The 12,803-nt window shown below is 50.3% G+C and overlaps 1 protein-coding gene across 2 annotated transcripts in view; it reads left to right on the top strand.

The window, feature by feature from the left end:
* The window catches only part of LTBP2 (latent transforming growth factor beta binding protein 2), a 113,690-nt gene extending 103,714 nt beyond the window's left edge, over nucleotides 1-9,976 (top strand). For both annotated transcript variants that reach the window (XM_063793715.1, XM_016926412.3), the window contains 12 exons: nucleotides 81-203; nucleotides 845-976; nucleotides 1,326-1,451; nucleotides 1,958-2,101; nucleotides 2,975-3,166; nucleotides 3,288-3,371; nucleotides 4,096-4,224; nucleotides 4,546-4,683; nucleotides 4,766-4,933; nucleotides 5,218-5,499; nucleotides 6,569-6,718; nucleotides 7,129-9,976. In XM_063793715.1, coding sequence (XP_063649785.1) covers nucleotides 81-203; nucleotides 845-976; nucleotides 1,326-1,451; nucleotides 1,958-2,101; nucleotides 2,975-3,166; nucleotides 3,288-3,371; nucleotides 4,096-4,224; nucleotides 4,546-4,683; nucleotides 4,766-4,933; nucleotides 5,218-5,499; nucleotides 6,569-6,718; nucleotides 7,129-7,274 — 1,814 coding nt within the window. In that variant the 3' untranslated portion in view covers nucleotides 7,275-9,976. The remainder of the gene's footprint in view (nucleotides 1-80; nucleotides 204-844; nucleotides 977-1,325; nucleotides 1,452-1,957; nucleotides 2,102-2,974; nucleotides 3,167-3,287; nucleotides 3,372-4,095; nucleotides 4,225-4,545; nucleotides 4,684-4,765; nucleotides 4,934-5,217; nucleotides 5,500-6,568; nucleotides 6,719-7,128) is intronic.
* The last annotated feature ends 2,827 nt before the right edge of the window (nucleotides 9,977-12,803 follow it).

The raw sequence follows: 12,803 nt of genomic DNA, 5'->3' as shown, positions 1-12,803 counted from the left end.
AGGGCCCAGAGGAAGCTACACAGGACCCTAACAGGGAAGGGACCCATGGCTGGGTCTGCTGACAGCCATCTCTACTCTAGATGTGGACGAGTGTGCCGCCACAGACCCGTGTCTGGGAGGGCACTGTGTCAACACCGAGGGCTCCTTCAACTGTCTATGTGAGACTGGCTTCCAGCCCTCCCCAGAGAGTGGAGAGTGTGTGGGTAAGGGCTCTGCCCACGTCTGCCCATCTCTACCCTGCCTGGTCCTTAGCTCCCGTGGAGCAGAGCACTTTCCACAGATGAAGTGTCCAACAAATAGTGTATGTATTGAGACTCAGGGCTCAGGGGCTGTCCAAGGATGACAAAATGAAGACAATCATCATCTTCGTGCTGGCAGAGCACACAATCTAGTTTTAAAGGCCAAATTGATTCAATAGACATTAAACACCTGCTATGCTCAATGTCTTTTGCTAGGACAAATAGACAGTTATGGATGATCTTGAAAGCAAGGGAATCAGATATGAAGACAACTCTCTGTAATACACTATGCTGAAGGCTTCGTGTAAAGAGAAGTACAGTGCTCTGCTGGTAGGGATAGGAGACAGATGGGGGCAGTGGAGGAAAAGGAGTGTCACAGAAGGGCAGGAGCTCACTGCTTCCTAAATAGCATACGGTTCTCTTCCCAGAGGCTCAGCCCTGCAGGGTCAGGGGAAATCGTCCTGACCTTGATGTGCTGGGGTTGGGATGAGCACAGTAATTTGGAATAGATCAAGAACCCTAGAGGTTGTGGGGCATGACCCTGTGGGACCACAGCAGTGACCTGGCCACCTCTGTCCTCTCTCATGGCATGGCTCTGGGGACAGATATCGACGAGTGTGAGGACTATGGAGACCCGGTGTGTGGCACCTGGAAGTGTGAAAACAGCCCTGGCTCCTACCGCTGTGTTCTGGGCTGCCAGCCTGGCTTCCACATGGCCCCGAACGGAGACTGCATTGGTGAGTAGGGAGGGAGGAGAGAGAGGAGAGAGGGCTGAGAAAACCTATTTTTCACGTATTGAGCGAGACATGATTTTCTCCTGAGGACACGATTTTTTGCAGCTGATTGTAGCTTGTATATTTTCCATCCAGCAGAGCTTACGAAAGATGCCACAGGACTGTGAATGTTAGGATTTTCTTATCCTGGGTTGAGAGGCTGCTTTTCACAGGTCTTGGTGCTAATAAGCCAAATAAGTATTCTCAGCAGAGAACGAGAGAGTGTGCATGCGTGTGAGAGAGTGCACACATGCGCGCGCGCGCACATACACACACACACACACCCTCTATCCTGGTTCCCACTGTCCCACAGACATAGACGAGTGCGCCAACGACACCATGTGTGGCAGCCACGGCTTCTGTGACAACACTGACGGCTCCTTCCGCTGCCTCTGTGACCAGGGCTTCGAGATCTCTCCCTCAGGCTGGGACTGTGTGGGTGAGGAGCCTGTGGGCTACCCAAGGTCTGGGCCAGGGAAGGGAAGGCCCTGGGGTCCTCCTCCTCAACTGGTCCTGGTCACGTGGCTCCATCACGGGTCCCCAGAGCATGGGCAAGGGAGGCTTCAAAGAAGAGGGAGACTTCAACTCCTCGCCCAGGGGCACATGGGCCGGGCGGGTAAGGGGAAGCACAGCCGCGCTCTGCCAGCAGGGCAGCAGGTGTCCTCAAGCCTCAGAGCCTCAGGAGGCACGAGGTTTGGAGAATGTGCACTGAGGGGTAACCCTTCCTCTTTGTGCACTTCTGTGACCGTTTGCTGCCACTCCTCTCCTTTTTTCTTCTTTCCCATGCCCTCTGTCCATCGGTTCCTCCTCCCTGCAAATCTATACTTACTCTTGTTTCTTCCCCAAGGCCTAGCCTGCTTCTTTTGGGGGCAGTGGGCTGTAGTCAGGGGCAGGGGGCACGGGCTGCCTCTTTTCTGCCCACGAGCCTGTTCTCACACCTGGCAGATGTGAACGAGTGTGAGCTTATGCTGGCGGTGTGTGGGGCCGCGCTCTGTGAGAACGTGGAGGGCTCCTTCCTGTGCCTCTGTGCCAGTGACCTGGAGGAGTACGATGCCCAGGAGGGGCACTGCCGCCCACGGGGGGCTGGAGGTGAGGCCTGGGAGACGCATTATCCATGGTGACTCAGAGGTTTACAGAGAGCGTGTCCCTCTGCATCCCTCTACTAGCCTCTAGCCGCTGAGGGGGACACTGGGCCAGGGCCTGGGGCAGCATAGGGAGGTGCAGGTGGGGCCTGGTGCATGGAGGGGTGAGGAGGCTGAGGGCCGGGCGCAGCAAAACCAGGAGCTACAGGGTGGCGACGATCCTAGAGGAGGCTCAGGAAACCCTGATGCTGACTTAGGGTGGCCCCAGGGACCGCAGATTGAGCCTTGGAGGGACCCTGAATCCATCTAATCCCTGGGAACCTTCTGGATGAGAGAGGACTTGGAGCTGAACTAAACCGGGCTCTCCCTTTCCCACTTCCCACTCCACCCGAGAGCTCCTGGGTTCAGCCTCTCACGCCAGGCTGGACTAGGACTCAGCTGGTCTTCACTGCCTTGGGGGAAAGTGAGGGAGACGAGGAAGGGTGGGAGGGGCTGGGGTACATGTGAAGCAGAATGGACCAGAGGGCTGCCCATATGGCATGCCAGGCACTGGGGGCAGCCCATCCCAGGGAGGCAGGCAGGGTGGTATACCGCAAAGCGCAGGGGAGGAGGAACTGGGGTCAGATCCCTGCTGCACTGCTTAATAGCTTAATCGCACAGCGGTGGCGAGGCCCCAAGCCTCTCTAAGCCTCAATTTCTTGAGATGATGATTAGGCCACTTCTTAGGGTTGTGGAGAGCCTCAGTGAGGTAATATAGGTAACAGAATTTTTTCCACTGTAAAGTGCTACACAAATGTTAAATTTAAGAAATAAAGTCAAGGACTATTGACCCCCCTTAGAGGGTCATGAACAGACAGTAATGAGCATCTGTCACGCACAGGTCAGAGTATCTCTGAGGCCCCAACGGGGGACCATGCCCCGTCCCCCACCCGCATGGACTGCTACTCTGGGCAGAAGGGCCATGCGCCCTGCTCCAGTGTCCTGGGCCGGAACACCACACAGGCCGAATGCTGCTGCACCCAGGGCGCTAGCTGGGGAGATGCCTGTGACCTCTGCCCGTCTGAGGACTCAGGTAAGACCCCAAGGGTTCCAGATCCTCGAAGGGTCAGCTCTGCAAGGTGACACTGAAAGAAGGGGAGAGAGGAAGGGGGCAGGGCCCTCCCCACTCTGAGCTGAAACGCCTCTCTACATAGCTGAATTCAGCGAGATCTGCCCTAGTGGAAAAGGCTACATTCCTGTGGAAGGAGCCTGGACGTTTGGACAGACCATGTACACAGGTAACCTGCTCCATCCTCTGCCCCAAACTCCATTCACCTGAGTGGGCCCTAGCCTGCTCCTCCACAGGGTCCCTGGGGAAATTCTGCATCCAGCCCTGGCCTCCCAGGTTGCCTCCACCTTTTCTGTCCCAGGGCTGACTCCCTGCAGAGTGTTAGCTGGAAGTTCTGACTCAAGCTGCTCTTGGAGTGTCCACATGAGCCTCACCTCAGTTTCCCTGCTCTCCCAAGCTGCACCTCCAGAAACAAACTATGATGCCTTGACTAACTCTCACCCACAGCCACATGTGGGCACAGGGACAGAGTGGAGAGCACTGCTCTAGAGGCCAGAGGCTGCGCTCATCTCCCTGGCCGCACTGATGAGGCCAGAACCTCTGGGGAACACACACTCACAGTAGGATGGTCCAGGCACTGCGCCCCTCAGCACCCTAGTCCTGAAGCTAGTCTTGAGAAGGAAATGATGGAGACAGAGATTGCTTTTCTTGGGTGCTGGCTACATGCCGTGCACTTTTTTGAGCACCTCACACATATTAACACCTTTTCATCCTTACAACAACTCTAAGAGTATGTAGGAACCGGAGGCAAGGCGAACTTAAGCAACTTGCCCAAAGCCACCTAGTAAGTGGCAGAGCTGGGATTGAAACCCAGCCTGGCTTTGGATTCCCTGCTCTAGGTACCCCTCAAACTGCCTCTCACCTTCCTCTCACCTCAGCTCTGCCTTCCACAGATGCGGATGAGTGTGTGATATTCGGGCCTGGTCTCTGCCCGAACGGCCGGTGCCTCAACACCGTGCCTGGTTATGTCTGCCTGTGCAATCCCGGCTTCCACTACGATGCTTCCCACAAGAAGTGTGAGGGTGAGGACACACATGATCCCTGCCCCCACCCCAGGCCCACAGCTGAATAATGGCCCACCCAGCCCCTGCCAGCCAGTCCCATTATTGCTGAGAGTCCCCCTTCCTAGGGAGGCCGCCCACTGCAGCAGGCTGGTCCCAGGTGAAGGAGCTGTGGGCTGTCAGAGATTGTCCCCAGGGAGGGGCCTTCCAGGCTGGGCTGGGTTGAGGGGAGGGAGGCAGGGCACTAACTCTTCATTATCAGTGATAGGAAAACACCCTTCCCTGAGGGTGGTTGGTGGAAAGGCCACCTTGGCAATGCCCCACCCTTTCCTGCCTCCCCAGATCACGATGAGTGCCAGGACCTGGCCTGTGAGAATGGCGAGTGCGTCAACACGGAGGGCTCCTTCCACTGCTTCTGCAGCCCCCCGCTCACCCTGGACCTCAGCCAGCAGCGCTGCATGAACAGCACCAGCAGCACGGGTGAGTGGGCCTGAGCGTGGGGGAGCAGGAGAAGGGTACCTGGGCTGGGGGGCTCATGTGCCTCCGTGCCCTGTGCCACCAGAGGACCTCCCTGACCACGACATCCACATGGACGTCTGCTGGAAAAAAGTCACCAATGATGTATGCAGCGAACCCCTGCGTGGGCACCGCACCACCTACACGGAATGCTGCTGCCAGGACGGCGAGGCCTGGAGCCAGCAGTGTGCTCTGTGTCCCCCGAGGAGCTCTGGTGAGGGGGAGCAAAGGGGATACCCTGCAGGGCTGGGCCAGGCCCCAGGGAGGGGGATGCCCTCACCTTGGAACTGGGGATCTAGAAAGAAGGAGCAGAGCAAAGGCCCTGTCTTCCATCCCTGCTGTTTGGGGACAAAGTAGGGCAGGGGAGAGGTGGGGAGAGGAATGTTGCCAGGATCTCCCAGAGGGTACCAGTCCTTGCATGCTCCCAGAGACAAAGCCAGCCAGGCTTTAGCTGGCAGGAGCTAGAACCCAGCTCCTTCTCTCCCTCCTCCCTGACAGAGGTCTATGCTCAGCTGTGCAACGTGGCTCGCATTGAGGCAGAGCGGGAGGCCGGGGTCCACTTCCGGCCAGGCTATGAGTATGGCCCCGGGCCCGATGACCTGCACTACAGCATCTATGGCCCAGATGGGGCCCCCTTCTACAACTACCTGGGCCCCGAGGACACCGTCCCTGAGCCTGCCTTCCCCAACACAGCCGGTCACTCAGCGGACCACACACCCATCCTTGAGTCTCCTTTGCAGCCCTCAGAACTCCAGCCCCACTACGTGGCCAGCCATCCAGGTCTGTGTTGCTGCAAAACTGGGGAAGAGGTGGGCACCAAAGCTGTTTCACTTCCATCTCCTCCACCTGCTAGTCATATTGCCAGCAGGGTGAGGACTGGGAAGGGGGAAGACACACCAAGCCAGAGGTCCCCGTTCACGGCTCGCTTGAGACAAGTACATACGCCCAGGTCCGACCCTAACAACTCCGTCATAAACTATCACAGGGACACAAAAAGGTACAGGACACTGCCCCTGTCCCAACCTACAAGCTTCCTGTGGGGACTGAGAGAGAGAGAAAGCTGTTCACTGCAGTCTTTTTCTCCCTCCACGCCACCTACAGGCTGCAGAATAACCTGCTCTAAGGACACCCAGCATTCACACTTGTGACCTGAAGTGTGGATTAAGGTTTTCTAAGGACTTTAAAGGCCCACCGTGATGACTCGGTTTGTGAATGGTGCGATCCAAACACTCAGGCCTTGGAGTCTAACGAGGAAGTCAGGCCTAGCACTGTGCCATGCACACGGTACCCACCACAGGCAAAGCTACCACATCAGACTAAAACCATACCGCTGGGTAGGGTGGGGCCTTTTCCATGGGGTGGAGGGGTGCTTAGAGAGTGAAGAGGGTTAGGTAGATCTGGTCGACGTTTTGCTTTGTGTTGAGTGAGGCCCCTCTGCTACCAATTGTTCCCCACTTCCCAAAAACACGATGTGAAGGTTTAAACAAAACACCTCACCCCATCCCCACGCCCAAACCCAAAAACTATGTAGCAACACACTCCCCGACCACCCAAACCCCAGCAGGAGCCGGGCATTGTGGAAGCAGCGAGTCTCAGCCTCCCTGGAGCCCTCATTTGAAGCCCATCTAAAATGACACACATCTCCCCATCTAAAATGACACACACTTTTTTTTTCAAGAGTACTGCCTTTTGTTCTAGCATCTTTCCACGAGAATTTTATGATCCTCTCTGCCCCCACCCCCACAGTTCCACAGGGGCACCCTTTGTCCAGGAGGGCGAGGGTCCCAGCATTAGGGAGAGTCTGGACACAGCCCTCAGCCTCCTCCTCCCTCCGATTTCCTCCTCCCAGAGCCCCCAGCCGGCTTCGAAGGGCTTCAGGCGGAGGAGTGCGGCATCCTGAACGGCTGTGAGAATGGCCGCTGTGTGCGCGTGCGGGAGGGCTACACCTGTGACTGTTTTGAGGGCTTCCAGCTGGATGCGGCCCACATGGCCTGCGTAGGTAAGTGCAGAATTCTGATGGAGGAGTCAGGCTGGCCCACTGCCCACAGAGACGCCTGAACTCAGGAAGGCTGGAAGAGCCACTGCTGCCTCCTAGTGGGGCTGTCTGCGTCAGGCTGGAAGGGAAGAAAGCGCCAAAGGAAGGTTTAATTATGTGCTTTAGAAAGCCCCTTCCGTGCAGGTTCCCAGACAAACGACAAGGACAAGAGAGCACGGTCTTGGGCATGGTATGAGCTTGCTGCCCCCTGCTTTGTCCTTGAGTTGCTTGGTTTTGGGAAGTGACTTCAGCCTCTGGCTTCACACTTAGGGTTTCACTCTAGGGCAGTGGCCAGGGCTTACTAACCAGAGAGGTGGAGGCAGCCAGCAGAGGCACCTGGGCTCCCTACAGCACTCTCCTTTGTTTCCTCTTAGATGTGAATGAGTGTGATGACTTGAACGGGCCTGCTGTGCTCTGTGTCCATGGTTACTGCGAGAACACAGAGGGCTCCTACCGCTGCCACTGCTCCCCGGGATATGTGGCTGAGGCAGGGCCCCCCCACTGCACTGCCAAGGAGTAGCAGTCAGGGGTCAGTGTGGCAACTACCTGGAAATGGCCTCCAGTCACAGGCAGGGGCCTTGAGGATGATTTCCTAGCTGGGAAGACACCGTGACATCAGGCCAGAGGTTCCCAATCAGCCTTGCCTGCTTTCATCTCTCCCAGCTTAGCCTCTGGCTGTAAGCTTCGGTCATTGCCTCCGTGCCCTTGCTTGGCTCAAGCACCACCAATCGCTTTAATGCTTCAGCCACCGCATGAGGCCCTGTCCACCACCTTTCCTGGCCTTGCTATGGGATGCTTACCAAAGGATGGCCCTCATCCACCCTCCCAAGCTGTGCAAGCATGCAAGGCCCCCTGGCCTCACACTGCAGACACCCCTTTCCAGCCACAATCCACCATCATCCTGACGATCCCACAACTGGGACAGAGGCTACATCTGCCCTAGGGAGGTCCTTCAGAATCTGTGGAGCAAGAAAGGATTTGGGGAAGCTTGGGGACTGACTCCAGAGCCTCCTCCTAAGAACCATCACCACCACTCAGCCAATCTGTTCTGGGCCCTGATTTTGCCACACCTCCATCCTGTAGCCCATTCTCTGACCCCAAGGAGTGGCAGAAGATCCCTTCACTCAGAGAAGCAAGACTGATATTAGCTTGTTGAGTGTAAGAGACACAAATGAAGAAGAACAAAGAGCCTGAGAAAGCAGCAAGAAGACATGATGAAAAATAAGTGGAGTTGATGAGAAAGGGGAGCCAAGGCTTTATACGTCTAAAGAAAATATTCAGTAGCTGAATCCGCCCAGTGATAGCCCATGGGCACCAGCAGCAAGGGCTGCCATGGGATACAGTACCCATCTACAAAGACCTCTATTACATAAACACTGCTTCTTACAGGAAACAAACCTCTTCTGGGATCTCCTTTTGTGAAAACCAGTTTGATGTGCTAAAAGTAAAAAGTCTATTTTCCAGTGTGGTCTTGTTCAGAAGAAGCCAGATTTCCAATGTTGTTTTTCCCCTCCACTCAGAAACCCCTGCCCTTTCCCTTCAGAAAACGATGGCAGGCATTCCTCTGAGTTTACAAGCAGAGACTCACTCCAACCCAAACTAGCTGGGAGTTCAGAACCATGGTGGAATAAAGAAATGTACATCTGGTCTCTTCTGTTGTTTTTATTTCATAACAGATTAAATTTCTTTACCATGTTGGCTAAGTCTAAATATTAGAGATGAGGCTGTGCCTACTCCCTGGCCAGCTCTGCTGATAGCCTATGATGGGTTCCAATGGGAAATGACTCTTTACTATTAAAAGACAAGGAAAGCTCTGACTTTGTACTTCTCTGATGAATGGCAATGTAAATGAACAAGGCTCCATGTGACTGGAGCATGGAAGTGAATGCTACTTTCTTAATTTAATCTGCCCTGTCCTACCTGCTCCTCTGATTGTTAGCCATCACATAACTTATTGAATGCTTGCCATGTGCCAGGCACTGTGCTGAGTGCCATACATACATTTCATTTAATTATCCAATAATCCTACTTACTATTGTTTATTCTCAATTTACAGGTGAGGAAACTGAGACATAGAAAGCTTAAATAATTTGCTCTAGGTCCCTATACTAATTGAGATGTTTTCAGCAGACAAAAATAAGTCACTCTTACGCATGTAAAAATATTCTTTCACTCATAATAAAAGAAATGCAACTTAAAACCATACTGAGATCCTTTTTAAAACTGTCAGATTGGCAAAGATCAAAAAGCTTGTTAAGACTCCTGGCTGGCAAGCACGTGGGAAATAGGTACTCTCATAACAGCTGACAGAAGTACATATTGAAGAGGACAATATGGCAATGTCCTTCAAAATTATAAAAGCACTAACTCTTTGATCCAGTAGTTTCCACTTCTAGGAACTTAACCTTCAGATATATTTTCACCAGATATAAAATGACATACGTAAGAAGTTATTACTGCATCATTTGTAATAGCTAAAGATTAGAAACAATTAATTGCTATGGAACCCTTAAAAAAGGTAGCTCTAAATTCCTTAAGAAAGATATCCAAAACAAATTAAGGGGAAAAGGGAGGGTTGCATAACAGCATGTAACATAACACTATTTGTCTAAAGAATGGGGAAAGAGAAGCGGTTGTCTGTTCACCTCATCCTTGCCACTCCGCCTTATACCTCACCATCGGAGAACTTACCATCCCCCAAATATATCCTGCTGGCACTACACCTTCGTAACTGCTGTTCCCACTGCCCCCACAACACTCCAATCTCCGCCTTCCTGCCAACCTTGAGATATTGTATGCATATATACATATTTCCTTTGTTTAAAATACAAATAGCATACTATACATGCTGTTCTGCACTTCGCTTTTTTTTTATACTTGCAATTAGAGCTGCCTCATTTCATTTTACAGCTGTATACTATTCCATTGAATGGATAAACCATAATTTATTTAATCAGTCCCTCACTGACAGACGTTTCCATTGTTTCCTGTCTTTTGCTATAAATAATGCTGTAATGAATATTCTTGTGCATATTTCACATTAATTTATGGGATTACATCTGCAGGATAAATTCTTAGAACCAATGGTGGTTTGTGGGGAGGGTGACAGGGTGGATAGGTACAGGATTGGGAGACTTTTCACTGTATCTCCTTTTGTATTTTTTTGAATTTTGTACCATATGTATCACCTATTCAAAAAAAAATAAAATATTTTTAAATACAGTTGCTGGCCAAAGATTGCTTAAATGCTCCTTCTCTTTATATATTTATCCGACTATAATTTACAACTAAAGCCAGGTGCTAATTATGTCAAAATTCCTTAATGCAAATTTGTCAGGCAGCCCTGTGGCATTTTTATGAAGAGTGGAAAATACGGATTTTAAAAGAACGATCATAAACATCAATGCTAGATAGGAAGAAAAATAGAAGAGATTCCTTCCTTTCAGACAAAACATGCAGTGAACAGTGTTAGGCCCTGCCCAAAGCCAGCTGCACAACATTAGCTTGGGTCCAGATTTCAAGGGAGAGCTGTACCACCACGATCAGTGCTGCCCACTTCCCTATACCAGGCTGATCCTGCCAAATGCCACCCCTGCACTCTAATGCTTTATAACAAACGACAAAAGAACAGAGCTCGATTCTCAGAAGTTACAGAAAGAAGAGTCTCTTCCTGAACACCTACTTTAGTAGTCCTTCCTAATCTTTTACTTCTCAACTTCTTTCCTCCTATCCCTTGTAATCACTCAACATTCCCATACGAAGAAACTATGGGTGGGCCAGGCATGGTGGCTCGTGCCTGTAATACCGGCACTTTGGGAGGCTGAGGCAGGAGGATTGCTTGAGCCCAGGAGTTCGAGACTCCTGTGCAACATGGTGAAACCCCATCTCTACAAAAAATACAAAAAGTAGCTGGGCTTGGTGGTGTGCACCTGTAATCCTAGCTACTTGCGGGGGCTGAGGTGGGAAGATTGTTTGAGCCTGGGAGGTAGAGGCTGCACCTCTGCACTCCAGCCTAGGAGACAGATTGAGACCCTGCCTCAAATAAAAAGAAAGAAACTAAGAGTGGATGGGACACATAATTTACATACCATTGGTCACTCTCATCACATAAGTGAAGTATGGTACCACAATAAGATCTGGGCATTGACCAAGAGACCTTCTCTTTGAAAAACAACATAAAGTCTCCACCAATGGAGACTTCCTGCTGCCACTTCTGGTTTCCCAATGAAGCTTTCTCAGTATGAAGTAACATGATTTTCCCAAATCCGCTTTTTTTTTTTTTTTTTTTTTTTTTTTGAGACAGAGTCTCACTCTGCCACCCAGGCTGGAGTCCAGTGGTACAATCTTGGCTCACTGCAATCTCCGCCTCCCGGGTTCAAGTGATTCTCCTGCCTCAGTCTCCCGAGTAGCTGAGATTACAGGTGTCTACCACACAGTTAATTTTTGTATTTTTAGTAGAGATGGGGTTTCACCATGTTGCCCAGGCTGGTCTCAAACTCCTGACCTCAGGTGATCTGCCTGCTTTGGCCTCCCAAAGTGCTGGGATTACAGGCGTGAGCCACCGTGCCCAGCCCCAAATCTGCCTTTTTCTAAACATAAAATTCCAATTCTCCCATTAACAGTAGATACTCACATATAAGCTTCTGCATTCTAAGGGACTATTTCTGTCTAGTGCACCACTGTAATTTGATTGATTTAGCAACAAAAGCTGTTCTGCTCGTGCTCAAGAGTTTAAAAACCACAAAATCAATAAATAACCCACAAAAGTATTCTTAAAGAATATATTCTAATGTTTAAAATGTAGCAAAATCTTTTTAAGGAGGAAGAAAGGACAGGTAGTCTGAACTGAAACCCTATCAGGCGCAGGTACTGGCGGCACTGTCTTGGTCATGTGTGCACACAGATGCTCCCATGGTATGCTGCTTTCTGCCTCCTTCCACCAGCTCTAAGAAATGTGCTCAGGTTTCTGAGTGTCCCCTTCTCTCCTCTAACCACATGATAGGTTTGTTTTCTCTAAGTCCTAGGTTTTGCCATGTTGGAAATGTATCTAAGTTTCTGTCTCAGATATTTTCTAAACTCTATTTCCATTTTTTTAAATAGTAAATTCTTACTAAATGACCTTAATTCCAATCCAGTGCAGAAATGCAAGTCTTTGCTGTAACAAACTTCTAGGCTCCCAAGCAAAAGATGGATTTAACCAGTAACTCTTCCAGAATCAACTTGGTTGTAGTTTCTCCAACATCAGTATTAATAAATCATTCGGTGTGGTGATGGTGGTAGATTTCTTTCGCTGTCTGACCACACAGCTCCACAGCACTCTAACAGGATTATTTCAAGCTCCAAAGCCTATTTAAGTGCCACACCTACACAAGTACTTTAATTCACTAGAATTTGTGATTTTAAAAGCTTTCTGTTTGGTGACCCTAAAGCAGAGTTGCCAAGGTCAGCAAATAAAAATATAGGAGTTAAATTTGAATTTCAAATAGTAATTTTTAGTATATGCAATATTTGAGACATACGCATACTAAAAAATTATTTACCTGAAATTCAAATTTAACTGGGCATCCTACATTTCATCTGGTAACCCAATCTAAAAAAAGGTTCCCAATAATCTATTACCTATAACAATAAAGGGATCACTTCCTGCTGTGCATGAGACCAGAGCCATTTTACAACAGAAGGCAGGTAAAGCAACATATCCTAAAAAGATTCAGTCATTAAATTGTCACAGAATCTTAAAATGTCTGTATGAGTAGGGAGGCTATTTTTGAAATAATTCACTGTCAGTGAGGGTTTGGTCCAAGTTTTCTGGGTAACGGGCTCTTGGTTTTATGACTCATAGCAGATCCACGAGCATGAGAGTAAAATGTATCTGTCCTATCAAATAGGAAGTGGCAAATGGGTTGCATAGACAATAAAGATAAGTCAAGTGGCACATTCTGGCAGGGTGAAATGAAAAAGAGAACATTTCGTTTACTTTTCTCATCCTCTAATAACTGGTGTCCAAGCTACCCAATCTGTGACCCTGATCCACAACACAATAAGAACC

Source organism: Pan troglodytes, chromosome 15 (genome assembly GCF_028858775.2).
Source record: "Pan troglodytes isolate AG18354 chromosome 15, NHGRI_mPanTro3-v2.0_pri, whole genome shotgun sequence".
Classification (NCBI taxonomy): Eukaryota; Metazoa; Chordata; class Mammalia; order Primates; family Hominidae; genus Pan; species Pan troglodytes.
The sequence above is the reverse complement of the archived record's forward strand: the minus strand, read 5'-3'. Positions and strand labels throughout refer to the sequence as shown.